At 34.7% G+C, this 20,859-nt stretch overlaps 3 protein-coding genes across 8 annotated transcripts; 2 read left to right on the forward strand and 1 right to left on the reverse strand.

Annotated features, from left to right (window-relative positions):
- Nucleotides 1-1,454: 1,454 nt before the first annotated feature.
- LOC130726752 (lysine histidine transporter 2-like) lies at nt 1,455-4,631 on the forward strand. Its single transcript, XM_057578061.1, has 7 exons — nt 1,455-1,771; nt 2,445-2,828; nt 3,202-3,595; nt 3,734-3,839; nt 3,924-4,015; nt 4,105-4,173; nt 4,265-4,631. Exons 1-7 carry the CDS (start codon nt 1,593-1,595, stop codon nt 4,361-4,363), a joined length of 1,323 nt encoding a protein of 440 aa, XP_057434044.1. The 5' UTR covers nt 1,455-1,592; the 3' UTR covers nt 4,364-4,631.
- Nucleotides 4,632-11,588: 6,957 nt separating this feature from the next.
- Nucleotides 11,589-19,076, forward strand: LOC130722763 (RINT1-like protein MAG2L). 6 transcript variants are annotated; one of them, XM_057573592.1, is made up of 6 exons: nt 11,589-11,984; nt 12,064-12,162; nt 12,837-12,955; nt 13,065-15,483; nt 15,566-15,687; nt 18,629-19,076. In XM_057573592.1, exons 1-4 carry the CDS (start codon nt 11,684-11,686, stop codon nt 15,018-15,020), a joined length of 2,475 nt encoding a protein of 824 aa, XP_057429575.1. In that variant the 5' UTR covers nt 11,589-11,683; the 3' UTR covers nt 15,021-15,483; nt 15,566-15,687; nt 18,629-19,076. The 6 variants fall into 6 exon arrangements, with proteins under 6 accessions (XP_057429575.1, XP_057429574.1, XP_057429573.1 ...); XM_057573591.1 differs by having other exon boundaries at nt 15,581-15,687; nt 18,629-19,074; XM_057573590.1 differs by lacking the exon at nt 18,629-19,076 and having other exon boundaries at nt 15,566-16,210.
- A 707-nt stretch (nt 19,077-19,783) lies between these two features.
- LOC130725459 (uncharacterized) lies at nt 19,784-20,086 on the reverse strand. The gene has a single exon (XM_057576685.1). It carries the CDS (start codon nt 20,084-20,086, stop codon nt 19,784-19,786), a length of 303 nt encoding a protein of 100 aa, XP_057432668.1.
- Nucleotides 20,087-20,859: the final 773 nt, after the last annotated feature.

Genomic DNA, 20,859 nt, shown 5'->3' on the forward strand with positions numbered 1-20,859 from the left:
TAATATTAATATTAATACATAAAAGTTACATATGGTAGTTTTAATATTAAATATGATATCAGTCTAAAAAATAAACTTTCTACTAACTATTTTCCCTACCACTATATAAATTAGTAACACCGCTCATTCAAAATGTGCACTTCGTGTAGTCTGTGTTGACGTTTTTGAATTGAATTAAGGCTCAAACTTTTAGTCATTTTGCAGGTACATAAACCCTTAGGTTAGATACTGAAGTTTTAGCTTAAAATGTCAAAATGTGTTATAACTTGCTCTTCGATTTTGTAATGATTTCCTCTTGATTCCATCCTACTTTATATTGGACAGTTTTTCATGTATAATTGAGTTTTCCTAATTTTTCATGTTTTTTCAAGGTAAGAAAACTTTTAAAAAATTATGATTTATTATATCTAAATTTAATTTTATGCCTTTAATTCATAAAATTTCTGTTGATAAACGTAACAAAGAAACACACATTTTGAGAAATTATAGGCGATAAGAAAGTGAATATTATCTAAGGTTATTGTTAAATTTTACAAAGGGGCTCAATCATCTCTAAAGTTAAGAAAAATTTATGAAGTTACGTATGACACATTCAAGGACGTGTGTTATACGATGAGCTTACTTGAAGATGATAAATACTACATTGATAAAGTAATAGAAGCTTTGCATTGTACTCCAAACAATCTTATAAGACATGTTGCTACTTTACTATAATCATATCAACTTTTGAGGGCATCATTTGTTTCGAAAGATACCTGAGAATATTTAAGTGATGGCATTTTACATGGATGAAGACATATTATGCAAAGTAGTGGTGATGCATTTTCTATCAAAGCTCATAGAAAAAAAGTACGCACAAAAACCACAAAAAATAAAATTATTCTGCTTCTGCAAAGTAAAAACAAATACATTCATCACTTGAAAAAAATACAAATTTATGTTTGCTTATATCTAAAATTAATTTTTTTTTCTTTTAATTCATAATAAATTTTCTTTTAATAAACACAAAAAAGAACACAAATTTAGAAAGAAAAAATACATAAGATAAACAAAAATGATTAACCCCCTGCATCGCACATATAAAAATACTAGTTAAAAGTATAAAAATGGTAGAAATTCATGAATACAGAAAATATAAATAATGAGCACCAAACATATTCATGCACCAAATATAAATAATGAACTAAAGTATAACTAAACTTGGCAGGCTACTTTGTTGTCGTACACCATTCTCTTTAGTGAATTCTATCAAGATTATTAATTTTAGCATTCTTCCATCGAAGGAAACAAGTTGGAAAGAACACGCACCTCATGTTTGGTGCCAAAAATGTGGGTGGTGGGGGAGAGAATCTCCGAGAACGTAGTTCTTACAACAACGAAAATAATTATGTTTCATCTATATATGCTATATATAGATATCCTTTTTTCAATCTTCTCTATATAATGGTTGTTATAGTTGATTTATACGGGGATGCTCTGGTCGATTAGGTTCATATACCTTGCAACCAGAGACATATGAGCATTTTTATCACTCCTTGCCATCAAAAATTTTAAGTGATTGGCAAGTAGTTTTTGGAGAGGAATTGAAAGACATGGGTCACACTGATGAAAAACATAACGTTGTTGATGCCAAACAGAAGGCCATTGATGATTGGCTACCGGTTACGGCTTCCAGGGAAGCCAAATGGTACTACTCAGCTTTCCATAATCTCACGGCCATGGTTGGAGCCGGTGTTCTCAGCCTTCCTTATGCCATGGCACATATGGGTTGGTAAGATCCTCTACCACATTACAATTTTCATCTAACTTTAAAGTGTATGGTTATCAAAATATAAACTCATGTTAATATGTAATATAATTTTTTTTAATAATATATAAGAGCTTGCTTCCAAAAAAAAATGTAAGAGTGTATGGTTGATTAGTATAGAATTTCTATTACTACATTTTTGCACACAAAAAATTAGTATTAGTGTATGACCTATTATTAAATTTATGGAAGCGTCATGCTCTTGCATCCCTTGATGCAGTAACCTGTAAGCTGTGCCATAATCACTTGGAAACAAGCTTTCACTTGTTGTTTTCATGTTCCTTTTCGATGGAGGTTTGACAGCGGTGTTTTCATTTTCCTATTATTAAATTTGAGCATGACGCTGCATAAAGTAAAATTTTCATCTAACTTTAAAGTATACATATAAGACCCTCTACCACATTATATATATATATATATATATATATATATATATATATATTGCACATCCTTATATATACACAAGAACACATGTGTAGTTGGGGTTGGGATTAAAAATGATTTAGTGGTCACGTGTATTTTTATCATATCTTTATAATGTATATTCTCATTATTAAAAAAATGTAAATTATTGATCAATATCATTATGATTATCATTGCTTGATTTTACTTGTGATTCATTTGACTGAAATAATAGGGGTCCCGGCATTACTATCCTTACCTTGTCATGGGTGATCACTTTGTACACACTATGGCAAATGGTTGAGATGCACGAAATGGTTCCAGGCACGAGATTTGACAGGTACCATGAGTTAGGGCAGTATGCGTTTGGGGAGAAGTTGGGTCTGTATATCGTGGTTCCTCAACAAGTTGTTGTTGAAGTTGGCACGTGCATCGTGTACATGGTCACTGGAGGAAAGTCACTGAAGAAGGTTCATGATTCTCTTTGTCCTGATTGCAAAGACATCAAGACTTCATATTGGATAGTCATCTTTGCCTCAGTGAATCTCGTTCTTGCCCAGTGCCCAAACTTGAACTCCATTTCTGTTGTCTCTCTTGGCGCAGCCGCCATGTCCCTCACGTACGTTTTTTGCAATTATAATTTTAATCGGTTGTTTAAACGACACATCATTGATAAGATACCAAACAAGACACTAAATAAGGATAAAATATTTCGAATTAATGGTCAAATTAGTTCCTCAAAGTATTGGACCTTCTTAAGTTTGTCCATAACAGAAGGAAATACTTGCTCCGTCCTTAATTGTCTAAAATGTCGGTCGAGTTAGTCTTTTTTATCTGACCACAAGGACTAACATGACCGATATTTTACAAAATCAATGACGGCAGGGTATTTCCTAAAGTTAGAAATGAACTTGTTAGCGTCCAACACTTTGAAGACCAATTTCAATAATTTTGATCCTGCTTGTAATTGTTTGTTTAATTTGAACTCATAGGTACTCAACTATCGCTTGGGGTGCTACTATTAAAAAAGGGATTGAACCGAATGTAGACTACAGTATTAAATCGCACAATACCGCTGATGCCGTATTCAACTTTTTTTCTGCATTGGGAGATATTGCATTTTCCTTTGCAGGTCACAGTGTGGTTCTAGAAATTCAAGCAACAATGCCTACATCGCCAGAGCTTCCTTCCAAGAAACCCATGTGGAGGGGAGTTGTTTTTGCCTACATCGGAGTTGCCTTCTGCTACCTCCCTGTTGCTGTGATCGGATACTACATGTTTGGAAATGCGGTTGATGATAACATCCTCATCACACTAGAGCGCCCTGTTTGGCTCATTTCTGCAGCTAACCTTTTTGTCGTTATCCATGTTATTGGAGGTTACCAAGTATGTTATGAATTCATATTGGCTCTTGCCGCTACAACTTATAAGAAAACAAATTGGCTACCTACTTATTAGTACGATATGGATTAGCTAATATTCGATCTCATTATGTTTTATTTTGATATATTATGCGAAAAACAGATATTTGCAATGCCAGTGTTTGATATGCTCGAAACCGTCTTGGTTAAGAAAGCAAAGCTTCCACCTTGCCTTGCACTTCGAATAATAACCCGAAGTGTTTATGTTGGTAAGTGATTAACATTGCCTCAAATTAGATTGTTAGCTTAATAAATTGGTTTTTAGTTAAATTTTTAATCCTTTTTTCATGCAGGCTTGACAATGATTATTGGCATAAGCGTCCCTTTCTTTGGTTCTCTTCTTGGATTTCTTGGAGGATTTGCCTTTGCCCCTGCATCATACTTCGTAAGCAGCACATTTTTGTCCTAATTTATAGAATTTTGTTTTCAAGCCACAGTGAATGCTTAATCTGTCTTATTTTATCTTTTTTGCAGCTTCCTTGTATCATATGGCTTAAACTCAAAAAACCCAAGAAATTTAGTTTGTCTTGGATTATAAATTGGGTACGTTCATTGGCATTTGGATAAGGCTCAACTTCAATTTAGTACATTACTAAGATTGTTACTAATTTTATTCCTCATCGTTAAATTTCAGATTTGCATTATTCTTGGTGTATTGTTGATGACATTATCTCCGATCGGTGCAATGAGGAATATTATCCTATCTGCGAAGGACTACAAGTTCTTTTCATAAACTAGCTAGCGAATCAATCCTTATGTTGAATTTAGAGTTGAGGGGGTGTAGTTGAGCACCAAGAAAGCACTATCATGGTTTATAGATAAAATTCATTGGAAATATGAGAGCTATGCATGCACAACATAACATTGTATAGATTTGTCTAACACTAGTGCAACTTCCTTACAAAAAACTACAATCTCTTCTTATAAAGCGTTGAATTCCAACCCTTGACTTTAAATTTTAAGGATAATTTGAGTATTAATCAAATGAAACTTATTGTATACTTAACGGGTTCCTAAGTTATATGGTAATTGTTGTAAGACTCGTGATTGGTTAAGAGAAATAAGCTCGCTTAATATCTCAGTTTAGTGCTATAACTAGTTGAGTAACCCGTGCAATGCACTGGTGACTTTTATTATTTAAAGTCTGAAATTTGTATCATACTATATTTGTGCATCTCTTTAAAACTTTTAATGTTTGTTAGAAATTTTTTTTTTTGTGGGAAAAACATACAACCACATTTCAAACAGGTGGTGACAACCACCAAGGACAAAAAAGAAATATATATATTTAAATTTAATTTTTATAGATTTTATATATTAATATTTTCTAAAAAATAAGAAATTTTAATTTTAATTGAGAATACGAAACTTCAATTGAAAATTATGATAATTAAAAAATGCCATCAAGGGTTTAAAATGATGAATTTACCTGGAAATTATTTTCCTAATAATCAATTTATAAAAAATTATACTATTATATTTATGAAGGTCTATACTTTTTGTCTTCATTGGAGAAATCTCAAATAATTTAAATAAAAGAACAATATTCTATGGGGTCATCTTTTGTTCGGTTTTCAATTGCCCCTTGGCACGGCGGTTTATGCTTTGAAGTTGGTTGTTGGTTCCGTTTTGATCAATCTTATGACCGCGGTTGGAGGCCCCTCCAAGTAGTGTATTTGGTGTATCTTTTGGGTTTTGTTGGCGCTGTTAGGGTTATTTTGTTAGGAGTTAATGTTCAAGCATATGTTTATGTTTACGGTTTGCAATTCAGGGGCTTAAGGTTTTTATATGTTTGGTTGGGTTTTTACCAACTTTTTTTGGCTTCGTTACTATATTCATATTGAAAGAGTCCAGTTCTCAACACTTTTTATCAATATAATTTTCTTTAAAAACAGAATAATAAATCAATAAATAAATTTGCTAAGTTTGAGCCCCATACATTTTTGTTCTAAATGTTAAAAAACTTCAATAATTATAGAGTACACTTTTTGATAGCTTAAAAAAATCAAATATATTCAAAATAAAAAATAGAAAACAAATTGTTGATTTATAAATTTCTCTTAAAAAAGAGAATATCGATTATTAGTTTTCCTCAAAATTAAATTACCAATTAAATATTGATTATTATATGCTGTATTTGTATGAAATCATTATTTTTTATTTCAAATTCCTTTAAATTTATATTTTAATTTGTTATTTTGATATAATTTATGAATTACTATTTTCAGAAAAATATATCTTGATATTTTTAATAGATATAAAAAATTCAAGCTAAGTTTAATGTTTTACTATAAATGGTTAATAGGTCAGAAAAATTAAGCATATGCAAAATAAAAAAGAAAATATTTGTTTATAATTTTCTCTTAAAAGGAAATAATAATTATTGATTTTCCAAAAAAAAATATTTTTCAAATAAATATTGATTATCATGTGCTGATTTCATGGCCCGGAACGTCTCTACCCTCTCGGATATTGTTTGGATAGAGGAACGTCCCTCGGGTTTGTATAGCCTTCTTCAGGATGATATTTTGGCTTCGATGCCGGCTATGATTTAATCTATTTGATGTTACGTTCAAAAAAAAAGTTGTATGCTGAGAAAGTCTTTTTTTTAATGATTATGATTATTTTTTGATATAACAAAAAAAAAATGAATATAATAACTTACGTTCAAAATGATATCAAATATGCCATAAAAAATTGATATCAAATAGTTTTAAAGGATTGATTTGGAAATTAAATGTTTTCGTATATACAACTTGAAGATTAAAATGTTTTTGAGATATCGATTCAAAGTATAACAAATTAGAAAAAAAAACTTAAATAGATGATATACGTATTTAAAAAGAAAAGCGAGAGAGAAAATATGAAAAAATACTAGTTTTAGAAAAAAAAAAATGTATGAGCTTTAAAATAATGTGCATTATCTTAAACAACAATATTTTTTTTTCTTTCAAAAAAAACTATTTTTTAAATGGTGAGAGTAGAATATATTTTTTTTTTACGTTGAAAAGATTAATTACACCTATCACGAATCAAATTATAGACCTTCCCCTACCCAATTCATATGTCGCCAACCTCCTACCGACGCCAGTAGAATATAAGCATTGAACAAAATTATCCGTTTCTCTTTTTTTGATGTGATTATTATGAGACCATCCACAATGGATGGTTGAAAGTGTTGTTGAATTGTGTTGAATTGTATTTAATAGGTTTAATGGTTTGTTGAAGTTGGTTGAAAGAGGAGAGAGAGGGAGAAAATGTTGAAGATTTTCAACAAAAAAAAGGAGCCTGCGGTGTGCCACGTGGCGCAAGGCCAGTGGCCACCGCAGGCGCGTGGCCTGCACGCCCAGACAAGGCGCGTGACGCGCCTTGTCTGCAGGGGAGAGAGAGAAAAATTTTCCTGCCCTGCCACGTGGCTGCTTCTGGTTGGTCCGTCCGGATTTCGTTTTTCCTTATCTTTTGAACTCAATTATTTCATAAAAAAAAATATTTTCTGAAAAAAAAAATTATACCAAAATTCATGATTTTTTTTTCTCTATAAATAGAGACTTGGTTCGTTTGATTTGGACACAGAAAAAAAAACCAAGTTTTTTCACTCTCTTATTATCTCTCTCACCATCTTATTTATCTATCTATTAGCATTTGTATTGAAATGGATCCCAACAATCCCCATTTCAACACCCAGAATTCTTCAAACAACCCATTTTACAACCAAAACCACAACAACTATGAAGATCCAAATCAAATTTCTTACCAACATCCTCAAAATCCCACCAATTATCAAGTCCCACATCAATTGTTCAACCAACGTCCTCAAAATCCAAACTATTATCAAGTCCCCCATCAATTCTCCAACCAACGTCCTCGAAATCCAAACTATTATCCAGATCCGAATCAATATTCGTACCAACCTCCTCAAAACATACAAAATTTTAACCAGTCATCAATTGTTCCAAACTCTCATCCATCTTATGGATCTGTGAGATATTCATCTCAAACACCTCAGTCTAGTGGTTATATGCCAGTGGTTCCTGAAAATGTTCCGAGTGTTGATGTAGCGGAATTTCCGGAATTTTCAACACAAGTCAATCTTGGTGGCGGGTCAGCTGATAATGAAGTCAATGAAATCACTCCTAAGAGCAAAAAAGCCCATTTACCCGCATGGAACACTCCACAAAATCTAGTGCTAATTAGTGGGTGGATTAATTGCGGAACAAACAGTGTTGTCGGAAGAAACCAGAAAGGAGAAACATTTTGGAGAGATATCGCTGAGTATTGTAATGAGCATTGCTCATTCGATCCTCCGCGCGATTGGGTTGCCTGCCGAAACCGTTGGAATTATATGAACACAAGACTGGGTAAATGGATTGGCGCTTATGATAGCGCTAAGCGTGAGCATCGAAGCGGTTGGTCGGAGGATGATGTTATCGCAAGAGCGCAGGAATTATACGCAAGTGGGAAGATTGGTCAATTTACTTTGATGGAAGAATGGCGCGTTCTCCGTGATCAACCACGTTTTTGTAGTCAGGTAGGAGGAAATAGTGGCTCGAGAAGTAGTGGATCTAAGAGATCACACGACAGTGATGCAAGTGGCTCAAACTCTATAGGATCAATTCCTCGTCCAATGGGTAGGGAGGCAGCTAAAAAAAAGAGTAAAAAGAAAATTAGAGAAGATGCTGACGAGGTGGTGGACAAAGAGTGGGATTCTTATATCCATTTCAAGGAGAAAGAGCTTGAAAAATTGGAAAAGATAGCATTGGTGCAAGCAGAGACTAACGAATTGATGAAAGAGAAGACTAATGCGATGAAAGAGAAGACTAATGCTAAGAAAGTTAGTATGTATCTAAAGCTAACTTCGGAAGAGCATCTCAGTGACCGTAAGAAAGAGTTGTTAGAGCAGTTGTCCAAAGAGCTATTTGGAAATTAATTTCAAGCGAGTCTTTGTCTGTAATCGGTCAAACTTGTCAGTGGTGTGAAGTCTGTAGTGTTTGCTTTAATGTTTGCTTTAATGTTTGCTTTAATAATTTTCAAGTGGTGACAGCTATGTAATGTTTGCTTTAATGTATGGGTAACTGTGTTTGAATATGTGCCACTCAATTCGAATCTTGTCCTTTTCCGATAATTAACTCTGGTTGATAACTTATTTCAAATCCACCAGTGGTGTCAAGTCTGTAGTGTTTGCTTTAATAATTTGCCCGTGGTGTTAGGTCAGTAGTGTTTGGCTTTTATGATTCTCGGGTAACTGTGTTTGAATATGTGCCACTCAATTCGAATCTTGTCCTTTTCCGATAATTAACTCTGGTTGATAACTTATTTCAAATCCACCAGTGGTGTCAAGTCTGTAGTGTTTGCTTTAATAATTTGCCCGTGGTGTTAGGTCAGTAGTGTTTGGCTTTTATGATTCTCGGGTAACTGTGTTTGAATATGTGCCACTCAATTCGAATCTTGTCCTTTTCCGATAATTAACTCTGGTTGATAACTTATTTCAAATCCACCAGTGGTGTCAAGTCTGTAGTGTTTGCTTTAATAATTTGCCCGTGGTGTTAGGTCAGTAGTGTTTGGCTTTTATGATTCTCGGGTAACTGTGTTTGAATATGTGCCACTCAATTCGAATCTTGTCCTTTTCCGATAATTAACTCTGGTTGATAACTTATTTCAAATCCACCAGTGGTGTCAAGTCTGTAGTGTTTGCTTTAATAATTTGCCCGTGGTGTTAGGTCAGTAGTGTTTGGCTTTTATGATTCTCGGGTAACTGTGTTTGAATATGTGCCACTCAATTCGAATCTTGTCCTTTTCCGATAATTAACTCTGGTTGATAACTTATTTCAAATCCACCAGTGGTGTCAAGTCTGTAGTGTTTGCTTTAATAATTTGCCCGTGGTGTTAGGTCAGTAGTGTTTGGCTTTTATGATTCTCGGGTAACTGTGTTTGAATATGTGCCACTCAATTCGAATCTTGTCCTTTTCCGATAATTAACTCTGGTTGATAACTTATTTCAAATCCGGCACTCAACCACCATTCAATGTACCTACTTATATGGACTCATAGCTCCATTGATGTATCAATATCCCAAATCTCTTCCAATCTACTTCAAATTTCACAAAAAATGGATCCATCTGAGTGTCCTTTTGATCTTGCAGCATACATTCAAAATAGTCAAATTGAAGAAGCTTATGTACTCAACCGATTTAGAGAGCGTCGAAGAAAAATTCGAGAAGATGCTGCACCTCGTAGTAGAAAATATCTCGGTAGAGATCATACAGCGGCAAACCAGATGCTAATTGGCGACTACTTTGCCAATGAGCCTACATATGACGATGCAATGTTTCGTCGTCGGTACCGGATGCAAAAGCATCTTTTCCTTCGAATCGTTGATGACCTTTCAAGTAGTGATAACTACTTCACCCAACGCGTTGATGCAGCCAATAAACAAGGTATATCACCCTTAGCAAAATGTACCACAGCAATGCGAATGTTAGCATATGGTGTGGCAGCAGATGCGGTCGATGAGTACATCAAAATTGGAGGTACTACAGCATTGGAGTGTTTACGTAGATTCTGTAAAGGAATCATACGATTGTATGAGCAACAGTACCTGAGAGCACCAACCCAAGAAGACCTGCAAAGGATATTACATGCTAATGACATGCGGGGGTTCCCAGGCATGATCGGGAGTATTGACTGCATGCACTGGGAGTGGAAAAATTGTCCTAAAGCATGGGAAGGTCAATTTACTAGAGGGGATAAGGGAACCACAACAGTTATTCTTGAAGCAGTTGCAACTTATGACCTATGGATCTGGCATGCCTTTTTTGGATGTCCTGGAACGTTGAACGACATAAACGTTCTAGATCGGTCACCAGTGTTTGATGACGTGGAACAGGGAAAGACTCCAGCTGTGAATTTCGTTGTGAATCAACGTCCCTATAATATGGCATACTATCTAGCCGATGGTATCTATCCTTCTTATCCAACTTTCATCAAAACGATTAGACTTCCTCAAAGTGAACCCGATAAGTTATTTGCAAAAGTTCAGGAGGGATGTCGGAAGGACATCGAACGTGCATTTGGAGTTCTTCAAGCTCGTTTTCAAATCATCCGTGAACCAGCTCGCTTGTGGGACATAGATGACTTGAGTATCATTATGAGGTCATGCATCATATTACATAATATGATTGTCGAGGATGAACGAGATACATATGCTCAACGTTGGACCGATTTTGAGCAATCTGGGGAAGGTGGATCTAGTACACAGCAACCATACTCGACCGAGGTTTTACCCGCTTTTGCAAATCATGTGCGTGCTAGATCCGAGTTGCGTGATTCAAATGTTCATCATGAACTGCAAGCAGATCTAGTGAAGCACATCTGGGCAAAGTTTGGAATGTCTCAGGATTGAAGATGATTTGTATCGTACTATTTACGTTATTTGTGTGTTGTGTGCTTAGTTTTTCCTTGTCTTGCATTTTAAGATATTGTGTGCTTAGTTTGTTGTCTTGCATTTTATTTTAAGAAAATAAAATAAATTCTTGTATGCTTAGTTTGTTGTCTTGCGTTTTAAGTTAAGAAAAAAAAAATTATAGTCTATATTTTAAAAAAAAAGTCTATATTTAAAAAAAATAAAATCGTTAAGTGTTTATTGTTTTAATTTAATTTAAATCGATAATTGTAATTTTATGTAATTATAAAAACAAAAATATAAAATTAAATAAAAATGTGAAATAAAAAAGTGGTGGGGTAGGGTGAGTGGTGAGTGGTGGGGTAGGGTGTTGAGAGTTAAACAAAACCATTGGAGTGGGTAATTGTTGAAAGTTTGTTGAATTGGAGAGAGAAGATGATGTGGAGTGTTGGGAAGAGAAAAAGTGGGGTAGAAAAGGGTTAAACAAAACATTTTTTGTTTAACCATTGTGGATGGTCTGAGTTTCCCTTGAATGTTACGACAAAATGCTTGAGATTTAAGAACACGACAGAGACACTTGACTTGAGCGTGCGTGCGAGTGTGTTACATTATTACACTGCATATTTTCCATTGCAGCAGTTACTAAAAACAACAATGGTGTCTCCTTCTTCTTCTTCTTCACATGAACCTGGTTTACCTTCCATCACCGACCTCACACCACAACACAGAGCGTTTCTGGATCAACATTTCAAAACCAGACAAGACCTCTCTCTCGAATCCACTCACCGTGTTCTCTCTTCTTCCCTCACACAACAATGCTCCCACCTCGAGTCTCATCTCCTTAACCGCCTCACCAAACGCACCGTTTCGTGGATCTCTCGCTCCTTCAACGCCACCTCCTCCTTCCATCAGCTCACCCTCTCGCTTCAGAATCTCTCCCTCCGCACTTCCCCTCGTCCGTATCCCCAAAATCGATTTTCCAATTATTTTTCATGTTTTTGTTGATTCCTGATTATTGTTCATTTTTTTTTCAGATGGGGTTGGTTCGAAGAGTTTTAGGTGGGTGTTGAATGAGGAGCTTCCTCGATTAGCTAAGGAAATGAACCGAATTGACTCTCTTCGGAGTTATCTAGGTGAGTACTCAGCTCAGAGAAGAGAATACAAGTGTTTTTTTTTTTTTTATGAAAATTTAAGTTTTCTTTATCTTACTATTATTTTGGATTACAAGAGTGTTTTCATTGGTTTTGTCTTGTTTTGATTTTGTTTCTATTTTTATCTGTGTGAGGTTCAACTTGTGCTATTGTTTTAAAATATTTGAATTTAAAATTTATTTGTTGATTTATAGTTGTTGTAGTTGCCATTGTGAGAATGCTTGTGTGGCATTCACCCTAGAATTGTAACTATGCAATTGCCACCAGCTGCAAAAATAGTTGGTTGATTGTGTGGCGCTTTACTAGGTTCTCTGTGATCGTGAGAATTAGCATTTGTGTTGTCATTAAACAGCTGTTTGATGAAATAAAGATGTTTGATTTTAATTTTTTTTTTAGCTATAGATTCTGTTTGTAATGTTGGCAAAATTAGCTGACGCGACATTGATAGAGGGAAACCCATTTTCTGTCTTCTTTAGATTAATTCCTTCTATGTGTTTGATTGGAAATCTTCCATGGTGTTATTGGATATTTGCATCTTCTCCTGCATTATAAGCCGTGTGTGTTGATTGTTGTCTGCTCTATGTTGAAAATGCTGTTTATTTGGTGCTACTTTTTTGATCTGCTAGCTGTAAAGTTTACCTTACTTATTGTCTCAGAGACTGCTCTGCAGTTGGAAGCTCTGGTTGGAGATCTTGAAGATGCTGCTCTCTTTGTCATGGCTTGCCTCACAGGGAGTAAATTTTCATCAAAGCCCTCAATTTCATCAATCTCTGAAGTACGCCATTTCCATTTTATTCAGTTATTAAATAATGTCTGTTGGAATATTAAAGTAACTACTGATCATGGATTGTGTTCTGCTAATGTGTGATTGTACTGGGCTGCAGGAAAGAAAGCATGACAATTTGCTACAGGCCATAAAAGCCATGAATGGCATTGAAGAAGTATTGATCACGGTGGTGAAACTCCATCCGCGGTGGCATTGTCTTCTGAGGTCTGTTGACGTTAGGGCTGACAAAATCTTGGCTGCTCTCCGGCCACAAGTCTTTGCAGATCACCGTGCTCTTCTAGTCTCTCTTGGCTGGCCGCCTAAACTGCTATCGCTGAAAAATGGGTGTGAGCAAATTGCTGGCCTTCCTAATCCATTAGTCCTAATGCATGAAGATAAAAGAAGAAATTACTCTCGAAGTTTTATAGCTCTCTGTGCTTTGCAGCATCTGCAGAATAGAAGGGAAGAAAGACAGCTTAATAATCTTACAAAAAGAGAGAAGCACAATACACAGCTTTGGGCCATTAGTGAGCTAGTGTCTCCTATGGCATCAAGGATGGAATACCACTTTGCCAAATGGACTGAGCAGCCTGAATATATGTTTGCTCTGGCGTATAAAGTTACCAGTGATTTTATTGTTGGAGTAGATGATGTTTTGCAACCTCTTATTGATAAGGCAAGGCTTATCAGTTGTAGTGCAAAGGAGGCCTGGGTCTCTGCAATGGTCCAAATGCTTTCCGGCTTTCTAGAAAAGAAAGTTTTTCCCTTGCTTGCTGAAAGATACCAAGTGAAGCATTTGAAGCCTGATGTGCTGTCTTCATGGCTTCACCTCATAGACCTTATCATTGCTTTTGATAAAAAGATGCAATCTCTTGTCAATCTAGATACTTGTTTCTTGCCCGAGTCTGAAAGTTTTGAAGGGCCCTCAAGCAGCATGTCAGTTCTATCAATATTTTGTGATAGGCAGGATTGGCTGAAGATCTGGGCGAAAATAGAATTCAAAAATGCCTGGAAGAAACTTAATACAGAGCTGAAAGAGGAGAGAGCATGGGTGATTTGCAGCAACTCTAAACCTGGACTTGGCACTGATCAGGAATATGTGTTTCCTAATATAGAAGATCACAAAGCTCCACCTATTGCAAAATCGTTCCTTAAAATTATCTGGGAAATTATTGAACGCTGCCAAACCATGCCATCCATTTTATTACGAGCACAATTCATTAGATCTGCTGCGGGAAGATTGATATGGTATTTTATGAAGATATTGCTTTTCCGGTTCAAGGGAAATGAATTATGTCCTGATATTTCTGACGGTGTTTCTGTAATTAAAGCATGTGGGTTTATAAATACTGCTAGATATATGTGGGTTAAACTGCAAGAATGGAGTGATGCTGTGGATTTTTTGGAGATGAAAATTGCAGAAAATGATTCTACCAAACTCATACAAGATGATATAATGGACAGTGGCTGCTTTTTTTATGAAGAAATAAAAAGCTTGTCTGAAATGGAAACCAACTGGCTTATGGAAATTATGTCCATTGTTCTTCGAGAATTTGAAACGCTTTCTTGGGACTACATTCAAAACAAAGAAAATTTTGAGGAAGGTCAAGATGATACAAATCTTGTTGCTGTAAGAGAGGACGTTGATTTAGCAGTCTCCAATGATTTTATTGAAGCTTTAGATAATTTAAAAAGTTGGCTTCGTATTGTGAAGATAAATCTCAATACAAAGGATTTCATAGATTTGTGGAGAAGCATTGCAGAGGGGCTAGATCATTACATTTCATGCAGCATTGTCAAAAATGAGATTCGGTTCACTAAGATGGGCATCAATCAATTTGAAGTAGATATGCATGCTATGATATTTATTTTTCAGCCTTTTTGTGCTCGCCCACAAGCATTTTTCCCTTGTATTAATGAGATTATTAAGCTTTTGAAACTGAAGAAAGAAGAGGTAAAGGTGTTTCTGTCCAATGATGAAAATGGATCAAAATGTTTACATCTTTATGGAATTTCTCATCTGTCAGTTGATCAAGTTCTTCAAGTTCTTACATACAGAAACAGGGCCACTTGATATATACAATAAAGTGGTATATTGGAGAAGTCTACGCATATATGCTGTGTGTAGTTGAATGAGCAAATGGAATGTAATGACCACGACTTTCACTTTTGATGACTGATGCTTAATAGGGGTATGGGAAGAAGTTGAGAATTGTAATGCAGAGGGACAATTTAATTCTGCTGTGAGCTCTCCCTACAAGATGCAAGGTTTTGACAACATCTGAGAACCCCCCAATATTCATTACAAAAATCATCTTATCTCTGACCCCTCATCAAGCAAACAGTGCTCTGATATCAGTTAATGTGCTGTCCACGATTTCTCATTTTCTTCCAAGCTAAATAAGCCTCTTGACAAAGCACGTGTTTTTGTGGCTGAAGAAAGTGTATGGAACAGCGTGCTGCATTGGAAAAAATGTAAACTAAACCTGCTGAAACTCAACTAGCAGCTGCAAAATCTCAACTCCTAGTTTCTGAATGTCAGTGAACTATATTTGCTTCTTTTCCTTTCCTTTTTCTATTTTGTTTGAACATTTATAATGATTTCTGACTGTATTTTAGTCTTTAATTTTGTAGATTGCAGACTAAATGGAATTGATTCAGAAGAAATTTCAAATGGCGTCGAATGAAGAATTTCCTGACTGAAAGTGCAGTGTCAATTGAGCCTATTTGAAGACATGTTGGTGAGTTAGGATATTGTCCAGTTTGAGCATTGTTTCAAACAATTAATTGCAGGATTTTTCCCTGCTTTATTTTTAAACAAATACTCTGTACTAGAGCATATACTCTAACCCCCCTTATTCAAGTATATCACCTAACTCTAAGTTAGGTGATTAGAGTCCGATGTATCAAAAAAAAATAGTATAAGTTAGGCACTGATTATATATTAGGCTGTAAGTTAACTTCTAACTACTTCTTAATCAGCCCCTTCATTGCTTTCTTGATTGATTACAATCAAACTTTAAATTCAAGTGTGAAGTCTAGGCACACAATTTCCCGAAGCATTCTTTTCTAACAACTGTTCTCTATGGATATTGAGCACTTTGCCAAGAAAGGATTCATGATACTTACTGTATGCAACTGTAATCACAATGTAATCACCCTACAAAACTAAATCACAAAATAATTGGTTCAGGCAATCTGATATGTTCACAAATACCATTAGATAATTTCATAAACGTTAGAAATCTTTATTATTGAGCTGCATATATCTTTCTTGTACGATGCCATGTTTCTCAGCATAAATATAGTGTCAGTGAAACTGACAAGATTGTCATTCTCATTACTAATCCTTTTCATAATTATCAGTGAAAATAGAAAATTATAATAAGAATATTTTGTGAAATGAAGTTCTTTTCTTCTTAATAGTGACTTATACATCTTAGAAGAGTTGTTCCCATGCCAACTGAAGTTAAAAATGAGGATTCTTCCAAGCATATGAACTTCCTATACTCGGATTTAACACGTTATAAGAAACTCTGGAGGAATTTTTTTCTCTTAAAACTGTATTTTATTCTCCTTATTTCTTTGTTTATCCGAATCCTGCAAATAATCTGCATTTGTTTTTTTTTCATTTAAGTTACTCTAGTCGTCTTAAATGCTTTTTGATAAACTCTTGGGTGGTTTAATTGTTTTGTTTCTTCCTTGAGTTGGTTTATTGAAGTGTAAATTTTTTTTCACTATCTTTACCCATATGTTGTTTTCATAGTTAAACTTCTTTTGTTGAGGTGCAGTTTGTCAATTCATGATTCATTTTAGTGCAAAAGAAACCCATGTTTGTCAGAAAAAGTAAAGTAAAATAAAGTTGTGTTTAAATTTTTCTATGATGTACTAGGGTACTACAATCTGCTTGTCACACTCACTTAGTGCCGGAAGACAGTACTAATTAACAAGATATTATAAGATATAGGAAGAAATGGAATTTTGCGCTTTATAACCTTGCTTTCTAAGTGACAGGAGTAACATAAAAGACATCAAAGGCACTTTATCAAAATATAGAAATGTTAACGATCACTCTCAATATTCTTTTCACTCAAGTTGTCAATTTCTTCGATGCCTTGGGTTGAATAAAAACTATGCAAGAAAGAGATTGATTAAAGATTATCATCTCCAATTATTGTCTCTTCCATCTCATGAGAAGTGAGATTTTCTAGAATGTAGAACAAGCAAACAGATTGGTCGTGTAGCAAATAAATACTATGATTTAATAGTTGAATGAAAGAATGAAAATTTTATGTTTGAATAAATAGACACAACTCTTGGAATGATCTATTCATTATGGTTGGTGAATAAAGTTCTATCCACACTCTAGTCACCTACACCTTATGAAGATGGGAAGAGAAAAAAATGATAGATATGATGAGTGGTGTGATAGAAAAGAAAAGAGGGATAGAAAGATGAAATGAATGAAAATGAGATAGATGAGAAAATGAGGTGTGAATGAACCATAATCATGTATCTTATGAGAATGACCTTTTAGTGTGAGAAATGAGAGAATAAATTGTGATCGTTAGACCTAATCATGAACGGTAAGATTAAAAGTTATTTTTTTGTCACAATATATTCTAATTATTCTCACATAAGAAAGTCATTTTCATACGTCCCCTATTGATTTCCATAGTTAAGATAGAGCATAAAAAAAGGAAGAGATAGAGAAAGAAGTTTGCATTGTTGATAGTATTCAAAAGAATTAATCTTTATAGTAAAGAAGTCTATTCATAATGCTTGATTGATTTCCATATATTGTACATTCGCAACAATCATCGACTCAAGGCCTTCGAATTCATAAAGCTAGGTATTAGCATCTTGGGATGTTTGGGTTAACTTCAACAATTTATTCCAAGAGATTCCCATATCTTGGATAACATAATTTGGTAAGCCTGAGGATCAAGCTTTTCAAATATTACTTTTTAATTTGTAGCGTGATCAATAAGTTCAATGAAATGTCTTAACTCTTAATAGAAGAGTTGAGAATTGAGATATATCTAAATCAGCAGTCCAAAGTGATAGTGAAAGTGATATTTTTAGATTCCAAATTGATTTTTAAGTGCTCACTTATTTACTATCTCTTTCACTTTCACTTCAACTAGAAATTATATATATATCATGCTAAATTAATAATTTATCATCTCAGTTTATAATTTCAGTCTCAATAATTAGTCTCTTCAATTATTATTCTAAATTTTCATGAATTATTGTGAACCAAGATGAATTCCACCAACCCACTTCACGCTTATGTGCTTGATTACATTCAGTTTGTTTGTAATGCTTTTGATTCATCACTTTGTCATATTCTCTTTTCCACTGGGGCATCCTCTATGGCCTCCCAACTTGGCATATATATGATTCATCATATCAGAAAACAAAAATTATATATAATTATCTTCACCTGAACTTTCACCCGTAAATGTAGACATTTTCAAAAGTTTAGCTTTACAAACACAAAAGAACCGTTACCAAACAACAGGTATAAAGCATGAATCAACCATCAAGACACAAAGTGCCCCATATTCTATTATATCAATACTTATTCATGAAGGCATCAATCAGACAACAACAAAATGTAAAATATATACAACCAAACTATTTTAATATTTTTTTTTCTCTCTCTCTCTCTCTCTTCAGGTTGTTCCGACTTGGGTCATCCATGGATCAACCCAAAGTCGGATTGCCAGTGTGAGGCTCAGCTCACCAGTCTCCAACCGACTTGATTAGGGGCGGGTCAACTTGACCCGAATTCAGGAACTAAGGTCAACTTGACCAAGACCAAAGAACCAAGGGTTGAATATGATGGTTTTGGTCATGGCATAGGAGCAGTTTTGATGCAAGACCAGCAAGCAACCTATTGCTTATTTCAGCAAAACACTAACTACTGGACTACTGGTGCCCTATCTAGTCTGTTTATGAGAAAGAGATTATTGCTGTTTAAGAAATTTTTATTAAATCTCAAATTGCTCTTTTGAGTAACTTTGTACACCAAATTCTTATAATGACTAACAAGAGAACAATCAGCCATATATTTGTTGTTTTTATCAGCTCTACCCAAATATTTTCCTTTCACTATAAAGTATGTTTTTGTCCTTGAAAATTCATTTTTCGAATGAGTTCCTTTAAATTTTTCATTTTTATTCCCTGGATTTAATAGAAGTAATATGTTTAGCCATTCATCATTAGGGTGTTTTTAGGGACTAATCAAGCTACTTTTGAAAAACGTAGGACTAAAACAACATATTACATATGTTAAAATTATGGACAAATTAAAAAAAAAAAAAAGAATGTGACTAGAACTCTTAACACATATTTTAACCTGATGTGAAAAGACTCTTATACACATTAATTGGAAAAGAAGATGAAGAAGACTTATCATAGATATAATTGTCCATTCCAGAGAACATGTGTACTTCTCTACTGCCATTGACATATGGGAAAATTTACATCGATTCAAATTTTTCAGTTAAAAGGATGAGGAAAATTAAAGAGGAGGAGGAAGAAGAAAACTTAATTAATATACTCCAGAAATACACTACTAACATTGACACATGTGGAAAATTCTTGTACATGGATTCAAAGTTTCAAACTAATGGTAGGTCATATATATCTTGGGCCAAAACATGCAATCACCCAATGTAATTTACATGATTCAAACTATGAACAGAGGAAAAGACAATAAGAAAGGAAAATTGAGGACAAGAGAGCAAAGCCCATTCTAATACATATAGTTCCTAATGAAAGAAACTAAACCCAAACCAATACCCATAGTTATATATTTACATTAATTCCCTACATCAAAATTGCATATCTCATGCTGTCATTCACCATAATATGATTCATTTCAGAAATCTGAGAAAATTCACCAGAAACCCAGGCCCCATCTACACCATTAGCCTGAGGATGAGACACACATGAGAGAATTGATATGGGAGCATGGAGAATGGTATATATGAGTGAGAATCCACTCCAACCATGTTGTGATCTTCTAATTCCTCTGTCATGGCCTGCTTCAAACATGCTCTCATCTGCAACCCTGGAACTCTTCTTTGTGTTCTGAAGATTCCTAGTCACTGCCGCCACAAGACGCCACATCTCCACCTACACCTCTGATATAGCTAAGTAGCAAGAACCAAAGTTAGTGTATAGTAGAATACAAAGAGAATTGAAATCTAGAGAGAAAACAAAGAGCTGCTACAAGTGTCAACGATTGTTTCTCTACAAGGCTTTTTAATTTGATAGTGGTAAGTTGGTGGTTGTGTTTATAGTGCTTGTGTTTATCACACAAAAAGTTTATGGGTTTCTCTTGGTTTTAAAGAGGTAAACATCACTAGCATTTCATTTCCCATTAATAAAAAAGGTGGACCTGTTATGCCCAAGTTGCCGACAAACTTGCCTGATTGTACAATAAGTAAGAAATTTACTTACTTCTGAATTTGGTTTTTCTATCAGATGCAATAAAAGAATTCTGATTCAGATGTTAAAATTGAAGGAAATCAATTCCGTGACTATTATTGATGAATAAACCTCTATTTATACAAATACAAAGTTGACTAATAATAAAGGCTAAATCCTAATTACATGCATAATTACAGAATAATAAATATAAGAATATTCTATTCTATCACACCCCCGCAGTCGAAGCGGGAGGTTCACCGACGCTGAGACTGGAACGAAAATCATCAAAAAGGACCCGAGGAAGGCCCTTAGTAAAAATGTCTGCAATCTGATGACGGGAAGGAACATGAAGGATGCGAGCCTGGCCACGCGCGACCTTTTCCCGAACAAAGTGGATATCCATCTCTATATGTTTGGTACGCTGATGGTGCACTGGATTTCCAGAGAGGTAGATGGCACTAACATTGTCA

Source organism: Lotus japonicus, chromosome 6 (genome assembly GCF_012489685.1).
Source record: "Lotus japonicus ecotype B-129 chromosome 6, LjGifu_v1.2".
Lineage (NCBI taxonomy): Eukaryota > Viridiplantae > Streptophyta > Magnoliopsida > Fabales > Fabaceae > Lotus > Lotus japonicus.

Bases quoted from the DNA above. Each gene is read 5' to 3' on its own strand.
- LOC130726752 (XM_057578061.1), top strand. From the start codon at position 1,593: ATGGGTCACACTGATGAAAAACATAACGTTGTTGATGCCAAACAGAAG. The intron at 3,840-3,923 runs GTAAGTGATTAA...TTTTTCATGCAG, and splicing joins AACCCGAAGTGTTTATGTTG to GCTTGACAATGATTATTGGC. The intron at 4,016-4,104 runs GTAAGCAGCACA...TCTTTTTTGCAG, and splicing joins TTGCCCCTGCATCATACTTC to CTTCCTTGTATCATATGGCT.
- LOC130722763 (XM_057573592.1), top strand. From the start codon at position 11,684: ATGGTGTCTCCTTCTTCTTCTTCTTCACATGAACCTGGTTTACCTTCC. The intron at 12,163-12,836 runs GTGAGTACTCAG...TTATTGTCTCAG, and splicing joins CTCTCTTCGGAGTTATCTAG to AGACTGCTCTGCAGTTGGAA. The intron at 12,956-13,064 runs GTACGCCATTTC...ACTGGGCTGCAG, and splicing joins CAATTTCATCAATCTCTGAA to GAAAGAAAGCATGACAATTT.
- LOC130725459 (XM_057576685.1), bottom strand. From the start codon at position 20,086: ATGTGGCGTCTTGTGGCGGCAGTGACTAGGAATCTTCAGAACACAAAG.